The sequence below is a fragment of the Carassius gibelio genome, chromosome B16 (genome assembly GCF_023724105.1).
Source record: "Carassius gibelio isolate Cgi1373 ecotype wild population from Czech Republic chromosome B16, carGib1.2-hapl.c, whole genome shotgun sequence".
NCBI lineage: Eukaryota > Metazoa > Chordata > Actinopteri > Cypriniformes > Cyprinidae > Carassius > Carassius gibelio.
The window spans coordinates 24,844,248-24,866,657 of NC_068411.1; the positions used below are offsets into that span (position 1 = coordinate 24,844,248).

Genomic DNA, 22,410 nt, shown 5'->3' on the forward strand with positions numbered 1-22,410 from the left:
GTTATTTCATCGAGTCTTTTAATCACAAATGGCATCAACTCATTCTTACAAACAGCATCTTTGACTTTCTCGCTCTTTTTTAATATTTTTATTTTATTTTACAATTTATGGAATAAATTTTCACTTGAAAAAAACAACAAAAAAAACACAACAACAGTTTTTGCTTTTCAGGATGAAAGGCTTCCTCTTCTCAACTTCAAACGCATTCTTAATAAATACCTTCCCCTAAGCTGCAGAGCCCTCCGAATAATATGGATATGTTATGGAGAAGAGGGTGAAAATCGATCAAATTTTCCTTCTAAATTTCTTACAAAAACAGATGAAGCAAAAGCAATACGCAAGGATGAAAACCAGAAAACAAACAAAGAGGGAAGTTTAAATGGCAGCCCAAAAGAACCGAGGAAAAAACCCACTGGATGTTTCCTTTTCAACGTAAAATAAAAAAATGATCGGAATATTCATACTAAAAATACGCACTCTCCACCTGCATGCTACTCAGTAGTGGATCCACATTAAGGTGAACTAAGACAAAGTGCATTCAGGCTAGTAATGCAGCATTTTATAAACCTACAACTAATTCAATTCACTCTTTGTCCTGACAGACAGTCGTTTAGGAAGGGGAGACAATTTTGATTTATAATTGGCCTAAGAAAAACATCCATAAGCATCTGTTTTTCACAAACGTGTGCACAGGAGATGCCAAACCACAGCGGCCCTCTGGACAAAACACATGAGCGACACAGGAAATAAAAGCCGATTTTCTTCATTTGAATTTAGAATTATTGCATAAAATCTTACAACCAATAGAAAACGAAACATAAAGCAAAAAAAAAAAAAAAAACATTCAAAATGATGTAACAAACAAAATCATTTATATTCAAAATCACCACAATAGTTAAACGTTACTAATAATCGCGTCCTTTGCGGTGACTGCCTCAGAAAAAGAGCCACAAAGAGCCCACTGCATTCTTTACATAGGAAACCGGGTTTATCAGATAACTGTTGAAACCAAGAGAGCATTTTAGGGGCTGTCGCACTGCAGACTGCTCCGTATTCCTCCGATTTTTACATATCTTTTATTTTTAAACCATTTTTTAGTCAAAAGGTTAACCATTTATTACAGACTCTGACAAAACAAAAAAAATCTCTTTGGTGCTCCAAGGTTCACTGAGCTTGATGAAATTCATATTTGTTGGTTGTTTTAGAATTCGGTTATAGATTATATTAAACTGTACCAGAAAAATAGTGCGTGCCGTTTGAGACACGGGCAGAACTCTCGCTTCACCAGCACATTCAAGTACGAAAGAAAACTAAACAAAACAAAAAAACAGAACGCAAGAACAAAACTAAATCCAGAGTTGTTAGATCCCCATCCTCGAACCCATCATGGAACCTCCGTGTCGTCGTGGCGATCGCCGGACCAAAAGCCTCCAATCAAATGTTCTCAGGTGGGCGGCGCCAGACAACATGTTTGTTCTTCTTTTTTATTGGTGGATTACTTACTAGTTGCATTTGTCCTTGTCTTTTGTTTTCCTCTTTTTTTTTTTTCTCCGTTCTCAACGTTTTCATTCAATAGCTAAACAGACTTCTTGCTCAGTTTCTTGCCTTTTTTCAGAACCAGTTTGTTTTTGATGTATCCCCTCTTCCTCTTGGCTGTCTGTGAACCAAAGGAAACAAGTATATTTGAAACAACATACCCGAGTCATCAACATTCATAATGACAATTTGCCATTGGACACAATAGTACTATATCTCAAACAGACTATTGTGAAAATCGAGATCCAAGTAAATAAATGGAACTTTTCCTCAAATACTTGTGGTATTTAGTATTTAATTGTCATCTGGCTATTATCTTTCATAAACAATAGTTTTCTAAAAACAAGGGGGGAAAAAAAACTTATTTGTTGTTTTCTTTGTGCATGGATTACTTGGGTTGTTACAGACATCTGCTTAAAATTGTTATTATTATTATCATATAAATATGTATTATTATTGATATGATTAAAAAAGCTACATGGACATGGAAGCCCTGAAACATGCGCTTTGTTCTTTTTAACATTAAAATATTTGATCAATTAATCCTTTGTGTTAACTAAGAACATTCCTTAAAACCGACCTTTTCAATTTACTATATACAATTTAATATGGTCTTAATACGAAATACCCCAATTAAGCTCTTTAAACGAACCGAAAGAACAGAACAGATGTGAAATGATTGAAGTTTACACAGACACATCACAGATGTTTAAATGGAATCTAGAGGGAAGAACCTTTTTTGAGGTGTACTTCTGCTTGGCTGCGATGTTGCGGAGCTTGTGGTCCAGAGCCTGTCGGTTCTCCTGCTTCTTCACCCTGTAGATGCGTACCAGCCAGTGCTCGGAGGTGAACGCCTCCTCCAGGTGCTTCAGACGGATGTCCTTGTTGCCGATCTCTGCGTTCCGTGTCCGGTCAAATCCAGGAGGTGTGCGGAAATCCAGCTGGGGAAGGTGTTTTGGCATTAAGCGAACGGCAAGGTTTTGTCTTTATGTTCATTATTACACTATCAGAGATAGCGACAGCTCAAAGATCAGCCTGTTGTCCACTGCTGTCAGAAAACAATTACAACACTCTTGTGTATAGACCTAATGATTTACAGGGTAGCAACACTCACTTGCATTTCCCCGAAGCGGTAGTAAGACATCTTGTACATCAGGCAGTTGAGCAGGGTTGGAGAGCCGGCCTTATCCACTCTAAACTCGCCCTGCGGTGTGAAGTAATCACTTTCCTACAACAGAACAAAAAGATGGCCGTCTGAGGACTCACCTCTGACATATTTTACAGCAGAACACATCGTCACTATCAAATGATCTCGGTTAATTTTTCAGAAAAAAAAAAAAAAAAGACATCTCAAACAACAGAAAAAATGAAAAAATCACAAAAATAAAAGCATGTAAATGATGTATAATAACAGGAATATTTCTCATTGTGGGTGACCTGAAGCCAAACAACAGTAACGGTCCAAGACAGTGACAGTGACACAAAGCGCTGCATTCGTTGCTTTAGGAAGGATTCATTTCGAGTTCATGTGACAGCACACTAAAGCACAGAGCACCATCAGAACGCTAAAATCCTGTCAGAAAACCTCATTCCCTCTGTAGGACTGCCAAAACTTCTTTGGCTATTTTCATTGGGAAAAACACATTACAAATTCAGCGAGAGAATAAATTGACACTGACCCGGATATCTTTAGGGTGCTCTCCCTCAGCAATGCGCACCATCCACAGGAATTTGTTAATGTCGTCGCCTGAATATCCAATCACTCCCCCAAAAATGATCAGGACGTAATCCACATCCAAGGACTTCATAATCTCATAGGCTGCACTCTCATTGGAGGACATGGCTTTACCGACCTGCAGAGGGAACGAACACTGAACGTGAGCTTTCATTGTCCTCAAGATGGCACTCCTGAGCTCAAGATACCAAAACAAATCAGTTACATCTTAGCGATTTAGAAAAAGCCACAATTTATTTCTAAAAAACAGCAAGTTGGACAGTTGTCTGTCCTCACCAGTGCTATGTGGCTGTTATTCCATGTGTTGTTGTCCACCAGCGTGGTGCGGTTGGCCATGCCTGCGATCTGATACCCGTAGTCCCACCAGGACATGACTCGAACATGTTCATCTGTATTCTGCCTGAGCCAGTAATATGCTTCACGGAAATCATCCAGGATGTTGCGCGATCTGAGGGTAATGAATGAAGAAAACCTCTAAAGAATTCTTCTTTTAAACAAGAAATAGATGAGATAAAGGTGCTCTTACCCATCATGGTTGTATGAGGCCAGCACTACACTAGGACTGGAGTAAGCGTTGCTGGTGACCCACGTGCAGTGCACAGCAAACATCATCAAGAGCATCAGCATTAACATGGTAACGATGCTTTTGATGTTGGGGCCCAAACCCTCCTCTGGGCGGTCCTGCTCCGAAACATGCTTTCGGACTTTGCCGGCCTGCAAATGAACAAGTACATACCAATTAGACCAGACTGAATACAGATGAGCTACAAACAAGCTACCCAATCAATCACCAAATCCTTTTTCACTAACAACAAAATAAACCAACACAGGGTCTTCAAAAAGGGTCTGTCAATTACTGGAAAATAAAATAAAAATAAATAAAATTACTACTAAAAACAGCTTGAGATATATATATATATATATATATATATATATATATATATATATATATATATATATATATATATATATATATATATATATATATATATATATATATATATATATATATATATATATATAAAAAAACATTTGATTTAAAACCAATTTGATTTAAATATGATTAATTATTAAAAAGATAAAACACTAGGTTTAATATTACACAACATCTCTCATAACATTTAAATAAAATTTTATTTAAATATATATACACACATTATATGTGCATACATACACACACACACAATCTCTTTTTAATAGTATATAATATAATTTGTAATTTAATCTAAGTTGCATTTAAATGGTACAGCATGTGTTACTATATGGAAGGCCTTAAATGCTAAATGTATTCACCAAGCTGTACTAACCTTTGCCCCTTCACTGACCTTATCATAGAGGTTCCCCTGATTCCTCTTGTCATCCTCATCACTGCTGTCCTCAGCCGGCGGGTTCTCACGCTTCATGTCATCGCCCAGGTAGTGCTCGAACACACTGGAGAAGGCGATGGCTGAGAGCATGCACACCACTGGGGTGAGCGTCAGCATCAGACGCACCATCACACCGGCAAAGTACACCGCGCTGATGGCGTACAGAGCCACTAGAGGGCAACAGAAAACATTTATGATTCCAGCAGACAATGTGGAAGTGCAGTGTAGAATGAACCTTAATGAACTGCAGTGTAGTGTTTATAGTTCTGTACTGAATAATGACTCTAGAGAAATAATGAAAACACAGAAGTGGGCCTTTAAACATGTTGCAACATGTCGCCTGTTCACGTTCCCTTGTTTATTCTAGTAAAAAAAAAAACTCAAGAACGCCATGACAGCAATTAAAAAATAAAGCAAACTCTTCTGGGGACTGAGACTAATTCAATGCATCCTGTTCTCCACGAATAAAAATACTCATAATAGACATCAAAACATCAGTGAGTGTTCTCAGGCATAAACAGGATACAACTCGAAATTGTTCAAAATAAACAGCCTGCTGGCAGAAATCAGCTCAAGGATGTTTAGTGGCACTTCTCGAACAACTTTTTTTTTTTTTTTACAGAAAAGCTAAAGACATTTCAACTGACAACACTACATAAATTTTCAATTCTATTAATAATTTTTTTTTTATAAACTAAGGCTTTAAATGATTCCAAAGTAACTTGAATAACTTGAAATGAAAAAGACATTAGCTTGATTAAGCAATTTTATTTACCATCTCTAAAATGTATTTAGACATGTAAGTCACAAAAGTTTGAATGGCACTGCATTAGAGATGTAATTTAAAATAAATTTTCATCCGGAATCAAATAAAGCTAAAGCTTTTCTCAGGACTTTACATTTCTGAGTCATTTTTGCAATAACTTTAAACAATGAACTGAACTAAACGCAGACACATCATCTGGTAACATCAAGGATGTCAGACATGCTCACCAAAGACTCGCTCATCGTTGATGTTCTTGATGCAGAACCAGAGGCCTGCTGGGAAGGTGCAGACGAGGATGTGCAGGTCAAAGAAGAAGGAGACCCAGGTGGTGGGCTGGTGCTCTGACACAGAGGCGATTATAGGGATGTGGATCTTTGCGTATCTGAGCATAGGAGGCAGGGAGGGCTTTGTTAACTAACTTACTTTGTTAAAAGTTGCAAATAAAACGAACCAGCATTGAAGGGATAAGTTCACCCAAAAATTCTATCATTAATTGCTCATCCTACTGTTATTCCAAACCCATAAGACCTTCATTCATCTTCGGAACACAAATTAAGATATGTTTGATGAAATCCGAGAGCTTTCTGACCCTGCACAGACAGCAACACATCTACCACGTTCAAGGCCCAGAAAGGTAGTAAGGACATCATTAAAATAGTCCATGTGACATCAAAGACTGACACTGAAGAGAAGTGTAAAATAAAGTTATTTTTGTTTTCTTTGCATACAAAAAGCATTCATGTAGTGTCATTAAATTACGGTTGAACCACTGATGTCACGTGGACTATTTTAATGATGTCATCACTACCTTTCTGGGCCTTAAACTTTTCAGCTGTGTTCCTGTCTATGCTCTCGGATTTCATCAAAAAATATCTGCATTTGTGTTCCAAAGACAAATGGATTTGGAATAACATGAGGTTGAGTAATTAATGACAGAATTTTCATTTCTGGGTGAACTATTCCTTTAAATTACTGCATGAACTACTGCAAAGCTGCCCTAACAACTACTACTGGGTAATACGATGCCTCTTGCTATTTGACTAGCAGCTGACATAAACTGACAGGGCCTAGGTGACATCAGACAAAAAGATAAGTCATATCAGAGGAAGAATGCACTTTTAATGAAAAATTATCAAGACAGTCAACCATTGTATATTTCGATTTCATACTGACTTGAAATCAGTTCAGTTCAGTCTGTGTCAGTTTTGAGTGCAAAGCGTCCACAACATCCACATCAAACCAACACTTTGAAGAATAAAGCCTATTATATATCAGCGAATTGCATTTCCAAAAAAAGTTTAACTCCCTAAGGGCTAAAGTTTGCTTTATAAAAAGAAAACAGATCCCAATAAGTGAAACAATGTCAAGACTCTGGACGGGCAGAGCGCAGAACAAGGGCTCATTTGTTGTGGAGTTGCTCTGCTGTTCGTCCTCTCAATTTTGCTGCATTACTGCGCTCAATTTTGGCGACTATCAGTGCTGTGATCATTATCTGGCGACCTGACCTTCTGTATCTGTGCGGACTGCGGCGCAGATGGCTGACTGCGCACAGTGAGAGCTCGACAGGACTGTGGGTCTCCCTGCAGAGCTGCTGCACCGGGGGAGTTACACATTTATGATTTTATGATGGGTGACGTATTACTGAGGGCAAAGAACAAGAAGCCGGCAAAAAAAATTAAATGGTTTATGGCTGAGAGGTAAAAGCGTAAAACCCACCTTTTTAATTTTTTTTTTATAGTTAATAGAAATTACGATACAAGGCTTATCACTAAACAAGAACCTGCCCTGTTGAGTGTGTTTGATCCACAGCTGTAGGATTTGTTTCACTGTGCACAGAGTCCTGAAAAGTTTTGTGCTAAATGTTGCATCAGTCGGGTTCACCGTACTTGGTGTACCACCCAATATACTCTGCCAGTGAGTGATGTGAGCTTATGCTGTATATTAATTTTTTAAATGAGTAGTTTTTCATGCTGCTCAGAGACCCAATGTGAAGCCGGCTGTTAATAAAACAGCAATACAATTACTTCAGGAACATTTCAGTGTTCTAGTAGCCTACATAAAGAATATGACATACAGTCCATACAAAATAAGTATTTACATGTAAATATACAAGTCTCAAGACATCTATCGAGAAAAGTTTGGGTCACCTTGAGTAACTTAAAAATCAAGAGAATCTTTACCTGTTTTAAGGACCATTAAGATTTGCATTTTAACAAGTTTAAGTACAAGCACATTTCTTCTTCAATAATCTATTTAATGCAAATAAATAAATAAATAAAATACTATTTGCACACGGTATTTGTTATACAATTGCTTATGCTAATCTGCATTCCCATTTAATAATAATAATAATAATAATAATCTGCCATTATTGATTCATAACAACATCTATAAATATTAATAGTAAAATATCTGGAATTTGTTTTTAAAGAATATCAATTATTTATTTTTTCACAGAATTACATTGGTTAAAGTTTGCAAGAGTGTGATAGTCAACTAGAACGCTTTGTTTAAAAAAAATAATAATAAATAAAATTTCATTAAAATTGACAGAATGAATGAATGAATGACATGAACAAAAAAAAAATATTTTATTGTACATCTAAAAAAATAAATAGTGTCACTATTTTAAGGTCAAATTCTCACTTAAACCATTAACAACCAATTTTGCTTCAATAAACTCCTAATTTGCTGCTTATTAATAGTTAGTAAAGTACTGATTAAGCTTAGGCATTGGGTAAGATTGAAGTGGGTTTTCAATGGCGGCGTGAATTAATGTCAACTGAAGGCAGCTACCGACAAAATCAGGTATTTTATTGTTAAGCCGCTTTACAGGGTGTGCTAATGACCTATTAGCAACTTGCTCATACGATGGAACACACACACACACACACACAAATTAAAAAAGTATATGCAAAGTAAACTGTACGGCATACTTACCCTGTGTCCCAGAGAGAGTAAAAACGCCCACTCCAAGGAGCAATGTACCCTGAAAGCACATTAACATAACGGAGTCATTAAACGCAAACACACCGCACGCAAACCACCCAACCATTACAGACTCAAGAGCACTTTCAAGCAACTTCTGAGGAGTTGACGAGCTTGGATTACGTCCAGTGAACCTTAATACCACACATACAGCCGGCGACGTTTTCAATTAATCTACACCGCGAGTCTGCGCTCGGTTTGAAAAGCAGCGTGGCGAGCAGAGGGAAGTGCTTAATGAGATCTCAGAGGCCTGCTCCAGACGAGGCCCTGCAGCAGAAAGATTAATGAAAGCCCCGGGTGCGACGGGAATACAAGCAAATCACCCGGACTCCATATATACCGGCTGAGGTGCGGTGTTAAGAGGCTGAGGTCATAGAGTCACGCTGTATTCAGGTGAGAAGGCAGAAAATTGGATGTGATGGTGTGGATGGGTTTTTCTTTTTTCTCCATTCTTACTGAAAGATGTTTGGTTTGGATGATTTAGTCAAGGGCAAAATATAATTGAAGAATTTGCTATTCAAATGTCAGAATAAAATAAAAAGTGTTTCATAGTTCATCAGCGTTGTGTCCTCTACGTGACTAGTAAACAGCAATGAAGCTTTTTAATATCATGTTGAGAAAAACAACAGCAGCTTATTATTCCTCAAATCAGTCACGCAGTGTGACAATTTATTATGGTGCAATCTATTTACTGACAATCTAGCAAAATAATAAAACATCTTCCAGTGACCTTTTGATACAGAGTGGGGTAAGAAATATCAATGGCTTAAGTTGTGACAAACCTTTAAACCAGCAAACAATACATTATTTTTAGTACATAACCATATATTTGATATATATGATGAACATGACAAAAGTGATATTGTTAAGCAACTAACGTTTATGCATGTTAAAGTAAGATTTATACATATAAGGTAAATGACACTGAAGCAACATTTTATTTGTATTTAAATAAGTTACTTTTATTCAACACTTGATTAAAAATGACTTAAGACAATGTAACAATATTTGATTTCAAATAAAAGTTCTTTTTTACCGTTGCATTAATCAATAAATCCTTCTAAAAAAAATTAGTTGCTACAAAAATATTAAGCCACATAACCATTTTTAACATTGTTAAGAAATGTTTCTTGAGCACCAAATCAACATATGATTTCTGAAGCATCATATGACACTGAAGACTTGAAATAATGTCTACTAAAAATGTAGCTTTGTCATTATAGGAATAATTTAATGTTTACATGTTATAGATGCCTTCTAATTTCAGACAATAGCAAACATGACATATAATTAATAAATATCTATTTTTTTCCTCTCTCACTTGTTTTTGTCCAGAGGACATCTCAAGTGAAAATTGGAACAGTTTATCCCACTAGGACTAATTGAGGTTCAATCAAAGGCTTATTTAAACCAAGCCTAATTATTGTCTGGTCAAGAAAACTGTTGGTGGAATGGAATGGATTGAATTGTTGTGTTTTTGCACTCACCTGTGTAAGTCAGGTAAATGACAGTAAGGAAAACCACCCCCGCTGCCAGAGAAACGCCCAGAAAGAACAATGTCTGGAACTCCTGCCTGGTCAGTCTATCCTTCAGATACTGCAGAAAGGCGTAAGCCTGAAGCAGTGCAAATACACCTGCAAACACACATGCACCATTAATCCACATACTCAACTTTGTCAGACTCTTTCTCAATGGTCATAAATTTCTGCTGCTCATCTAATGGCACATAAACCATTGCTCTTATGGGATGAGTTTAAGGATTTGAGTTGATAGAGATGATCTGAGACCAGTGTCCAGTCTTACCTGCAGCAGCCATGTGCTCACTCGTCCTGATGGGCTGGAAGCCAACGAAGGGGATCTGCATGGACAGCACCAACCCCACTATATAAAAAGTGCTGTAGGCTGGAATAAAGAGAAACAGAAAAAGAAATCAAGATTTGTCTAAAGCAAAGATGTTTACCAGAACTATCAAACTTAGTGTCCCTAGATGGCCATTGTGATATGTCTCAATAAAAAGGGCTCTTACGTGAGCACTTAAAGGGATGGTTCACCCAAAATAAAGATAGTCAATATTGTCTCAATGCAATTATGTTCAACCCCATGTGACTTCAGTGGAACACAAAAGGAGTAATTCTGAAGAAAAATGTCCTCCAAGGAATTACAATGAATGGTGATAGATTGTCACACATATGTAAGTACACAAACAATGTAAGTTGTCTTTGACTTGTGCACTTTATGATGTCAGGAACAACCCAAGGTCGAGTAAATCAGTAAATGTATTTTCTCTTATAAGGTGAACAATCCTTTATCACGGTGATGAACTGCTTATGAACGTCTATTTTAATGTTATTACAATGAAAAAAATAAAATCATCTACTAATCCTTAAATGTTCCCTTTTTTTCTTCTTTTACAAAGAAATTATTATTTTTATTCAGCAAGGGTACATTAAATAGGTAAAAAAAAAAAACAGTAAAATGTATTTACAATACTACAAAAGTGTTAAATTAAGTTTTTTTTAAACTTGCTATTCATAAAGTGATCATGAAAAAATAAAAACGTTATGGTTTCCGAAATAATATTTCCACTGTTCTGTACCACTTCGCACTCTCTCAAAATCTGCATTGAGGCACTCTTAATATTGTTATTTTCCCATGATTAATTGCCTGGGCTTTTCTCCCCATTTGCAAATTGCTGTGAGTAAAAGAGTCTGCTAAGTAAATGAATTTAAAAAAGTCTCTTTAAAGAACCACCACAATTTGACTGCAGAAGAAGCTATTGAGTTCATTGCAGTTTTGTTCTGGATTTACAATTGTCCAATGACAGCAGTGGAATTTGGGTCTGCCTGAAGCAGAACGGGGTTGTGTAGGGAGACTAGAGGCCTCGAATGTCCCCAAATGCCATCTAATCTGGGCTCCCGTCCCAGCAATACAAGTGCAGTTGAGTAAAAGAGTCAAACAACAACAAAAATTGTACTAAAAGATGCACACTCTTATTTTGGATCAAGAAACGTCCACTTTGAAAGGAAGCGGTTATATATCACAACAAATAAACTATTTTAATGCACAATATACATACAGTATTATCCTCTTTTTCTAAACCAGACATCAACGTTTTCTACCTGTCTTTTCTTATTAGCCAAAAATGACAAATACTGCACAATAAAACAAAACGGAGAGAAACGCTGACACGCCAGTGACGGAGAGCAGTCATGCCTAGAAGAATGACAACCGTAACAGTCTGTCACCTGTGCAACACTTGACTGACAGATTCGTGAAGTGGACCCCTACCTGAGAGACAGGTGTTGACAGCCTGTCAGAAGAGAGTGTCCAAAACACAATGGTGCGAGTGTGTGTACATGAGACGGTGATACAGCTGCGCAGTAGAGGAAACTGAAGCCGCTTGTGACAGAGCAACTACATGAGCTGTCAGCCTTTGAGAAGCATCAATTAAGGGCCAAACCAGACCATCTTCACTCTAAAACGGGATGCTCTAATAAGACAGTACACACCTAAGACTCCAGACATGCACACACACACACAAAAAAACAAAACCATAGCATTTTCTCATCCGTGGACAGTTGACGGGCGGTTTTGTAAAATAAACTCTCAAAAGGAATTGGAAAAAGAGCAGAGATGAAGAGAGTTAAAAAGGGCTGATTTAACTAGTGACGAAAATGAAAGGTCTGGAGTCCCAAAAATGGCTTTATGAATATCTAGTTCTGGTACTTACTACCTGGAAGTGGAACTACACTACTTTTCCTTTCGCATTGGCACCTACAGTAGGAACCCTGTGGTGACGCAATCTAGTAGTGTCGTTTCTGTGCACCACACAATAGCAGCAACAACAAAGGACAACGATGGAAGATGCCAGGATTGGAGCTGCGCTTTTGTTACTCTTTGGATACTGTTGGTTTTATGTTGTCAACATGAAGGATGGAGAGGAGACATGCAAATCTGAGATGATAGAAAGAACAAAGAATATTCTGACAACTCCAAATCTCTCTGGATGTCGACTACGCGAGTTTCAGCAACTTCAGAAATATTCTGACAAGTTGGACTACTTCTGAAGTTTCTGAAACGTGCATTACTTCCTGCAGCGTGAAAGCAGCTAATATATCCATAGTATCGGACTAAAATCTGGCCTACATCTCCGCTTATTCTAGCCAAGAATCAACAGTTCTTAGTTCTACGCAAAAGAAAATAAAACCAACAGCTTTAACCATGTGTGTTCTTCATGTCACCCTGGTGCATAAACAATGTATGTCAGTTGCACCATGCAGATACATTATTTTGATTCAGATCAAAGTGTAAACAACATAGAAAATGTTGCACGTGGCGCAGCTGACTCAGAACAGCATACATTGTTTATGTTCAGTGGATACTCTCCGAAATCCACCAGGGTGATGCAGAAGAGATAAATTGTTGAATAAGAATTTTTAACAACGAGAATAACAATAGAATTTTTTGCGTACAAAATGTCCTTACTACGTTTCTGGATCGTGGTAATTCCATTGCTGTCTATGGGAGGGGTCAGAGAGCTCTTAGAATTCATCAAAATTATCTTAATTTGTGTTCTGAAGATGAACGGAGGTCTTACAGGTTTGGAAGGATATGATGGAGAGTAATTAATGACAATTATCATTTTTGGGTGAATTATCCCTATAAATGAAAGTCTGGGTCTCAATTAAGGGTTTGTACAGTAAATATCCTAGAAATCAATAGACAATTTTTTTGTTTTATTTTGATGTAATGGACAAAGACTACCGAACTTCAACTTCAATACACTACATTACACTTGAAAAGCTGGGGGTCAGAAAGAATCTTTTTCCAAAAGAAATACTTTGATTCAAGCAAGGGTGCATTAAACCGAGTACAGAGATTTACATGGTTAACAAACATCTCCATTGCAATACTGTGTACTTTAAACTTTCCATTCAAAGAATCTTGAAAAATATTCCACAAAAATGTTAATCTGCATAACTGATGCCCTGATATTCAAGAAATGTTTCTTGAGCACCAAATTAGCACATCACATTCACTTCTGAATGATCACGTGGCACTGACAACACTTGTCCGATGCATTCGGCACAGAAAATTGGAAACACTTCAGGAGTTTTGAAGTCATCATTGGATTGGTTGAATTATACGGGACCTCCGGGAGACGTATGTGTTGCGTTCTTTAACATTCCGCCTGGAAACAAAGATGCTGTGATGCAAAACCCCATCGTCACAGAAGAAAGCCGTAGTGTTTACAACTACGACAATGAGCACTTTTCAGGATCAACTAAATGCTGGATTCTCAAAATGATGTCCTCATGGGCAGGCTTTAGCCATTCAAAGCAGCCGAGATTCCCAGACCTTCTTCCGTCCGTCTTACGGTCTGACTACGCGACACGAAGTAAAATGGCTGCTTGCAAATCAGCTTAGGCAACCCTTGAAAGTTATTTAATAGCTAGCCAATCAGTTCAGACATGATGACTTCCAGATAGTTCTTGCCATTTTGTGGCCAAGACATACATTAACAGTCATTAAATAGACTTTTACCATTATGTCTGAGGCTAGCAAAGCAGATGTCACTCCAGGAAGAGACAGCAAGGTGAAACAGAAACGCAATAACCAAATCCCACTGGTTTTAAACCATTCTCCATTCATCTCTGAACATGACTGCTGTTCTTTGTCCAAGCCCCGGCCCCATAAACCGAGAGCAGTGCTACTTAATCTAATCACTATGATCTATTAGGAGAGGTGGCAGTGATCCTCCATGTGGAGTCGGGCCATGGCAAATGTGTAGTGGGACCTGCGGCAAGTGCAAGAACTTTCCAGAACGGAGTTAATACCCAGCATCCATCAGTAGTGCACTTTGCACAGGGCAGCTGCTGCAGAGTGGGAGGGGCTAATAAAGATTTAAACAAAATCAGCCCAGTGGCACAAGGCCCCATTCTTTTATCAGAGTGCTCACTCAGAAGTCTCACAAAAGCACTGCACCTTTAATTATTCATCCGCCTAAAAAATAAATGGCGTAACCCATCAAAGTGAACAAAATTACTCTTTGCTCTTGAAGGAAAAGAACTGCTGTCTTTTTGCGCTTTGCAGAAAGCTTATTCGTGCTATTAGAAGTCCTAATTGACACGGTTAGCATGTTGTTTTGGCGTTTAAGTCTGGATTCAAAGGCTTTTCAGGGACATGAAGATCCATGCATCCTCAGATCAGCATTGCATATGTGATTGGTTGTGAAGGCAAGAGTGAAGTGGGCGGAAAAAATGTATCATTAAACATCAACTTTAAATGCTGCTGTCAATGCAATGAGAGACTCATGCTGTCAAGCTCTTAGCGATCACGGCTGCGCAAGCATCTCTGCATGCCCAAATCAAAAATCAAGTGGGAAAAAGCAGGTTCACGCTTCATTGCTGTATTGGAGAACATGCACTACGTGGCGTTTTTGTGTGGGTGGTGATGTGTGTACTTCATACAAAAAGCAGAGATGCTCACACAAACATACACACAACACAGGTGACTCACCGATGTACAGCCTCCTGCTGAAGCGCTGCATAAGGAGCAGGACGAAAACATGGAGAGGAATCAGGTTGATGATAAAGACATATCCTCCCCACGCAGACACCTGCAACACAAAAACACGTCACGTTATACACAAACACACAAAAAACCCAGCTAAATACTGAAATATTTTGACTCCTGATACTGATTAGGAATCAGATAATACTTCAATATGTTAATTAGAAGGTTATTATATCTCAAGGATCTGGGTTACAACAAAGACAGTGTTGTTCATGGTGTATTCCATGTTGGTTGTGAATATTAATCATCATTATTATGTGAAGTTATTCATATTTTGAATAATATAGTAATATAAAATGTCGGAGAAAAAAAATGTTTGGTTTGTTAAGAAGTGACATTTCACTTTCATTGAATACAATTAGTTCTTTCTTTCAAAAACTGATAAAAAATTTATGACATTTATTTTTGTTAACATATAAAACCTAAACTTGCCAATACATTCATTTAAGTCAGTTTTACATCAAGACTAAAGGGTCAGAGTATAACAATATTAAACCAAACAAAAAAATAAATTAATCAAATTAAAACTATATTTAACAAGACAATTGTCAAAAAACAGAAAAGGCTTATATACTCAACCAAAAAAAAAAAAGTTTAGAAAAGAGAACCAACTAAATTTTGCGCTGGGCAACTAAATATCTGATATAAGCCACTGGTTAATAAACTGTTAGCTTTCACTCGCCTGTTTATATTAATAATATATTTTGACTGCATGTTGTATCTTATAACTGCTTTAGTTCGCCTACACCACTACGACACTTTGACAGAGCATTTGACAAGAAAGATGCATTTCGTTTATGCCATGGAAAGAGGTGTTCTAAATGTAAATAAAGCAGAAATACAGCAGCAGAACAACAGAACACTATTCCCATTTATATCAATGGATTTGCATAGTTATCTGATGCATCGTAAAAACGGCAGTGTGTAAACGGCCTAACTCACTGTCGCATGGCTGGAAGCTCTCTCTCATTCTTTCTCTAACACCCATATACACACAATATACAACTGTTCTGAATAACCAAACACTGAGGGTAAAGAAACGCAGTGTGTCATGACCAAGTTATATCATATCGCCCAGGTCTCTGCTGACTCTCAGCCCCATGATACACCACATTTACCAGAAAACTCCATTAGCACACTCAGCCTTTGGAACCTCTGCTCTTTTCTAGGTCACTTAGGATGTCCCATTCAAGAGATCATCTCTCAACTCATACCCTCGGTAGCGTCTCTGGGCCATATCGGACCGTACTGGACCCCAAGGTCTCAATGCAGCAGATGGCTCCGATTGCACTGGTGTCATTTATGTTTATGAACACATTTGGAAAGCCAGAGACTATTGGGGGCTGGGCAGGGCTGTAGGCTTCCATTATTAATGAGCGCTGCCTTCCTCCAGGGAAAGAAGCTCAAGTTTCAGAAATAGCTGATATTCATAACCGACTGGCACATGGCTCCCACCAGGGTGGCGTGATGGATGCATGGTGCTGTTTGCTTTTTCATTTATTTTACATATCACATTAATGGGTTGGAAAAGAGCAAGAGAGACCTGCAACCAGCCCCAGAACATCGAACTCTATGGATGGAAATCATAAGAATTTAATGACTCTGGATCAGCTTACGATTCCGGATCCTTAACTTTATATAACGCAACAATATTTCATTGGAATAACACTGTTTTACATCTCATGAAACTTGCTTAAAACAAAGTTCATCAATCAATTCATAAAACCAAGTGATAACTTGCGATTTATTGAGTGAATCAAATGTTAATTCTGAAAGCGTGCAATTGGTTCAGTAGGTAAATGGGCCGTTTCAGACAGATGAGTTTGTTTGCAACTCATCTGATAGTCATTTTGACAGATTCAGCAAAAATTACAATTTCACAACTCACTTAATAGCAAATTGGACTACATTGGTCACATTACACATTGCTGTTCAAAGGTCCATGATAAGCACATTTTCTTAATACTTTAAATATATTTCTAAAGTTACAAATGATTGGCATTTCAAATAAATGCTATTCTTTTCTACTTACTACTCCTTTCTAGAGTAGTAGTAAGCTTGTTAAAAAACAACAACATTTACAATAAGAGATATGCATCTGAGCACCTAATCAGAATATCACGCTAGACATGTGCTGGTATTTGGTAATGTGATACATCACAGTAATAAATATGCACAATATTGTTATCGTGGACACTTCTAAATACCGTTTAGAATTATACATTCAGAATTTGGGATGCATTTTAAGAATACTTTTTTCATCAACTTGTCAAAATACACAACACAGCTGTATGCTGCATTGAAAGACGGATGTGGACTCTGATGTAAACAAGCACCAACAAGCACATGGGGAACACGTGAGAGACTTGCTGAATGAAAGCAAAATCACTCTTTGACAGCAGATGGCGCTAAACTGCAGCTGTTACCCTGGAAACTCCATAAATAAAGCAGCTGCTAAAATGTATTTAAATAGATTTAAATAGTCATTCAGATTTGAATGCTATTCATTTTCAAACTTTTTTTTACATTTTAATCCAGACTACAACATGCCCTAGATATTGTTTGAAAATGTTTTGATTGTTTGCTGTTCATTCACACACATTCATTAATCTTAGGTATTCCAATATTTAATAACACGTTTATAAAATTGAAACTAAGAGTGGTATTTTTTAACAAAGTTTAATAACTTCGGTAGTAAATGTATCTATTGCTCATTGTGAATGTTAATGCATCAATTAAGGTCAACTAATGAGGTTTTATTGTAAAGTAATACCCATTGGTCTAACAGGTATAACATAACAGAATATCCCAAATACAAGTCTTCATGATCTCTCTCTCACACACACCTGTTTACTGTACAAACAGAAAATTTGACTGTTTGCATTAGTACACAACCCTCTTTCCTTAGCTGAAGTATGTGTGTCTCTCTCTCTCTATTTATATATATATATATTTATATATATATATATATATATATATATATATATATATATATATATATATATATATATATATATATATATATATATATATATATATATATATATATATATATATATATATATATATAAATAAGGGCTGCTCGGCCAATCGTTAATGCTCATCTCGTCAATAAGCCGGTTCTCTAATGAGCGGTAAATTCCCTTTGGTGCGTGATTTCACATAGAGCAGCTGTTACTTTCACAGAGCCGTTGTTAACTGAAAAGATGCGCAAATAAACGCTGAAAATGAATGTGGATTTGCGCAACTTCTCAGTTAACAACGGTTCTGTGTAGTAACAGCTGCTCTATGTGAAATCACGCATCTGATGGAATTTACCGCTGATTAGATTTACTGACGAGATGCGCATTAACGATCGGCCGATCGTGATGAGAGGAGCATACATATACACACACACACACACACACACACACACACATATATATCAAAGCTAATAAACTACATTTTAAATACACCAAATTGTAAAACAGTTTACGGTATTTTTGCTCATTACATATAGCCTAGGTGAGCATAAGAGACTTCTATTAAAAATATATAAATATCTTACCAAACCTGAACTTCTGAAAAGAAGTGTAGAAAAGTAGAAAAGTAATTCCCTATAGGCAGTGGCAGGAAAAGCTGTCCAGGTCATTTACTACGGTATTACCAAGCAACATTAATAGAAATGAAATGGCATAAACCACCCAAACATAAAAAAATCCAATGAAAACTCACCATATAAAAGTACGAGAGGCAGCAGCCGATGGTCCAGAAGACAGAGCCGGTTTTCACTGATTTCACCTGTGTGGAGAGGACGCACTTAAGTTAATTCCACTAATCCCAAACAAAGGGTCTGATACCATCACCTCAAACAAAGCCAAGATGACGAACACTCAGAGATAAGAAAGAGACCAAGGAAATTCAATGTTTAAGCAAAGCTTGATAGCAAAGTCCTTGGCGTTTCAGCTGACAGTGAGCTCCAGAGAGAAGAGATGGGCTAAAAATCACAAGTGCCAAAAGAGACAAAGTATGCTGCCACTGCATCTGTTCCAGCTGTCTCGACATTCAGCTGAAAAAACCTGATGAATGTCTATCAAGGTTAATTCATCATTTCAACAGTGTGGGACAGCGCAACACTTGCTGAAATGGGTTTTTAGTCATTTTAGAACAGTTCTCAATGGACATCATATAACCGGTCCTCATGACTCATGCGCTATATTCAAAAGTCCTTTGAAGACGATAACTGTTATAAACAGCCAAGTTATTCACTGATAATCTTTTCTTCCACTGAGCCGTTCCCTTGAGGATCACTGTAAGAAAGAATTTAACCAGAGAAACTTGGAATATACAGACTCATGAACAAATAATTCAGATTTTTCTGACTAAAGAATTCAATAACTAGATTGGATCAACTACAGATGTCATAATTAACAGTAAATAATGATAAATGGCTTCAGAAGACTTGACACAAAATTTGTACAGTTTAATTATTATTAATTTCATATTAAATTTGTTAGTTTTGATGAACGAAGATGAATAAATGTACTAACTCACCCATAAGTAGTAGGTAAACTGCAAGGCAAAAATGGCGATGCCCTCGTTGTCAAACGAGCCGGCCACAGAGCGTGATATGTAGCCTGGTACGATGGCGATGAAACACGCCGCCAGCAGGCCGGCACCCTGGTTCCACAGCTCCCGCGTCAATAGGAAGGTAGAAACGGCGGTCAGGCCACTGAAAACCGGGGCCAGAAACACGCAGACATCTCGTATGTGCACCGTCACATGAAGCAGATTCAGTATGTAGTGGATGAGGCCCGCCGTCACCATCAGACCAGGATACACCTGCAAAAGACCAGATATGGGAGATGCTATCATTTGCAAGTGAACAAAATTTATCAACTAGAAGTTTGCCTGTAGCAATTTGAGAAAAAAAAAACTAATAAAATCAGGATCTGTAAGAAAGTGTGTAAACTTCCCTAAATATTTGATTGCCCCCAAGACAGAGATAATGAGAAGTTTAGCTCAAGCTCACTCTTAGGAGCCTGGTAACCAATCGTATTATAGGAATAGTTCACCCAAAAATGTCTCTCAACCACCCTCAGGCTAACCAAGGAGTAGATGCGTTTCTTTTTTTATCTAAATAGATTTGGATAAATTTAGCATTACATCACCAATTGATCCTCTGCAGTGAATGGGTGCCATCAGAACAAGCCAAGAAGCTGATGAAAACATCATAATAATCCACATGACTCCAGTCCATTAGTTAACATCTCGTGTGAAGTGAAAAGCTGCTTGTTTTTCCCAACAAATCCATCACAATGTTTTTTACTTCAAACTGTTGGTGTCCTCGATCCATGATATTTCTTTTGCCAGCGGAAAATGTTGTCTGAACCAGGAGAGAAGTATTCACAGATCAAGCAACATTAACAAATCCGCAACAATTATAAACTAATCCATTTTAATGTGACTTGAGGATAACAGGGGACGTGCTTTTTCACTGTATACTGGTAATGATTTTAAATGAAAATGCTTTAATTATGGACCGGAGTTGGATTACGGTTTACTGCAATGTCAGTCCGATCTCATTTTATCAGCTCTCATTCTGATGGCACCCATTCACTGCAGAGGATCAACTTGTGATCAAGTGATTTAAATTTGCTACATTTCTCCAAATCTGTTCTGAAGGAACAAACTGATCTACATCTGAAGTTGTGTAAATTTACAGCAAATGCATTACATTTTTTATTACTCCTGTATTCATTCTAAACCTGAATGGCTTGCTAAACCTAAAAGAAGAAATTTTGACAAATGTCTTGGACCCAATTGACCTTCCCTGTATGACCAAAATATAGTTCTTGTGCTCCGCAGAAAGTTATACAATTTTGGAACAACACGAGGGGGAGTAAATGATGACACTGTTCATTTTCGAAGCTGAAATTATCAGACAAACAGCAGTGAGAAAGGAAACACCCCGTTCTTTACCTCCACATTCCCACCCCCTCTTTCATCTCTCATGCGATGAGCGGCATCTGAAGGCTGTATAACGACTGATTGAACTGTACACAACAACAGATGCTGTTCTCTGCCTCCTGCAGCCCCCCTACAGCTCCAGAACCAGAGCTGTCAGATGCCAAAGGCTAGCCAAACTTTCTCCAGCCGGGGAAAGAGCTCATTAGGTTCAGCAGCATTGCACTTCTCAGTGACAGGGAGTGTTAAAGGGGGTGGCCTTATTTAGGGATGAAAGATGCTGTTTTCAAGCAGAAATCATCTGGAGGCTGTCTGTCCATAGGTGCTTGCACATAAACAGCCTTTGGCACGAATTGAACCGCATTTTTTTAAATATAGGAGGTCATAGGTTTCCACGAACCGTTGTCAAAATGCAGACAAAACACATCTAGCAGTTTACAGAGTTGAAAAGTTGGAAAAGTTCTGCATTGATGCTATGTGTGAACAATGCTGCAGCATTAACGGTTGGAGGAACAAGATCAGAGTGCCATGATGCGAGAAGTCTCCTGTCAAAGAAATCGAGCTAACCACAAAGTTTGGAGGAGGCTGAATTATTTCATACTGTTTGTGATGCGGAGTCACAAGCGATTGTATAAAATACGAGCATTAGGCATGGGAATTCATCAGCAATAACGTGGACATCGTGCATTCAACTACAAAATTTTTGAATAGTAATTCTGGATTAGGAAGTGAAAGGAATTGTCAGGAAATGACAATTGATTTTAAATGATAGACAGAAAAGAGGTATAACAGTTTACTTGTTATTTTTTTATTCATAAATTAAGATGCACCAATCTTGATTTTAAATGAAACCGTGTTAGTCAAGAACTGAAAACGAAAAAGATAATATGGTAAATGTACAATAAGATTCTAGTATTATCTATATACATATATTATATGGATTGTATTTACATTAACTTCAACAAACAGAAAAATACTCCTACAGCATTTATTAATCTTAAATTAAACATATTTTTTTTTAAATAAAATGTTGTGTAATATGAACAAACAGTTTGAGATATTATTTTTGTTTTAAACAATAAAAGATAATAAACTATTGAACAAATAATTGAAAAAGTCATAAGAAGACCTTATTGCAAAGTGTTGCCAGAAAAAATAATTAAATAATTAAAAAAACCTTACCGTCCCTCCCACTATTCTGCCCAGTGGGTACCAGGCCCTCTCATCGAACCAGTTGAGAAACTCGTAAAAGCCATTAGTTGAGAGATGATGAGTTGATCTGTAGTTGAACCTGTAGACAAAAGAACAGAATAGAACATATTGTCACTTCTACTGGGGGATAAAAAACATTTTATCAATACTATTCTGTCAAGGTGTTTGATGGCTAGAAGAGGTGCGTGTTAAGACACTTCCTAAATCACAGATTAAATGCCCAACTGTCAATCATCACTGGTGCCAATTCACAAAGCCCACAACAAGAACATCCACTGGGAAGC

General features: G+C 37.4%; 1 protein-coding gene across 1 annotated transcript in view; it reads right to left on the reverse strand.

Moving 5' to 3' along the window:
• Position 1: 1 nt before the first annotated feature.
• Positions 2-22,410, reverse strand: part of LOC127975128 (dolichyl-diphosphooligosaccharide--protein glycosyltransferase subunit STT3B) — a 40,926-nt gene continuing 18,517 nt past the window's right edge. The window contains exons 2-16 of the mRNA XM_052578939.1: positions 22,097-22,205; positions 19,502-19,789; positions 18,683-18,748; positions 14,912-15,011; positions 10,196-10,294; positions 9,880-10,026; positions 8,345-8,393; positions 5,632-5,786; positions 4,597-4,808; positions 3,798-3,985; positions 3,548-3,719; positions 3,216-3,389; positions 2,651-2,764; positions 2,271-2,477; positions 2-1,657 (exon numbers count right to left, since the gene is read on the reverse strand). Of these exons, the coding sequence (XP_052434899.1) occupies positions 1,577-1,657; positions 2,271-2,477; positions 2,651-2,764; positions 3,216-3,389; positions 3,548-3,719; positions 3,798-3,985; positions 4,597-4,808; positions 5,632-5,786; positions 8,345-8,393; positions 9,880-10,026; positions 10,196-10,294; positions 14,912-15,011; positions 18,683-18,748; positions 19,502-19,789; positions 22,097-22,205 (2,161 nt within the window). The 3' untranslated portion in view covers positions 2-1,576. The remainder of the gene's footprint in view (positions 1,658-2,270; positions 2,478-2,650; positions 2,765-3,215; positions 3,390-3,547; positions 3,720-3,797; positions 3,986-4,596; positions 4,809-5,631; positions 5,787-8,344; positions 8,394-9,879; positions 10,027-10,195; positions 10,295-14,911; positions 15,012-18,682; positions 18,749-19,501; positions 19,790-22,096; positions 22,206-22,410) is intronic.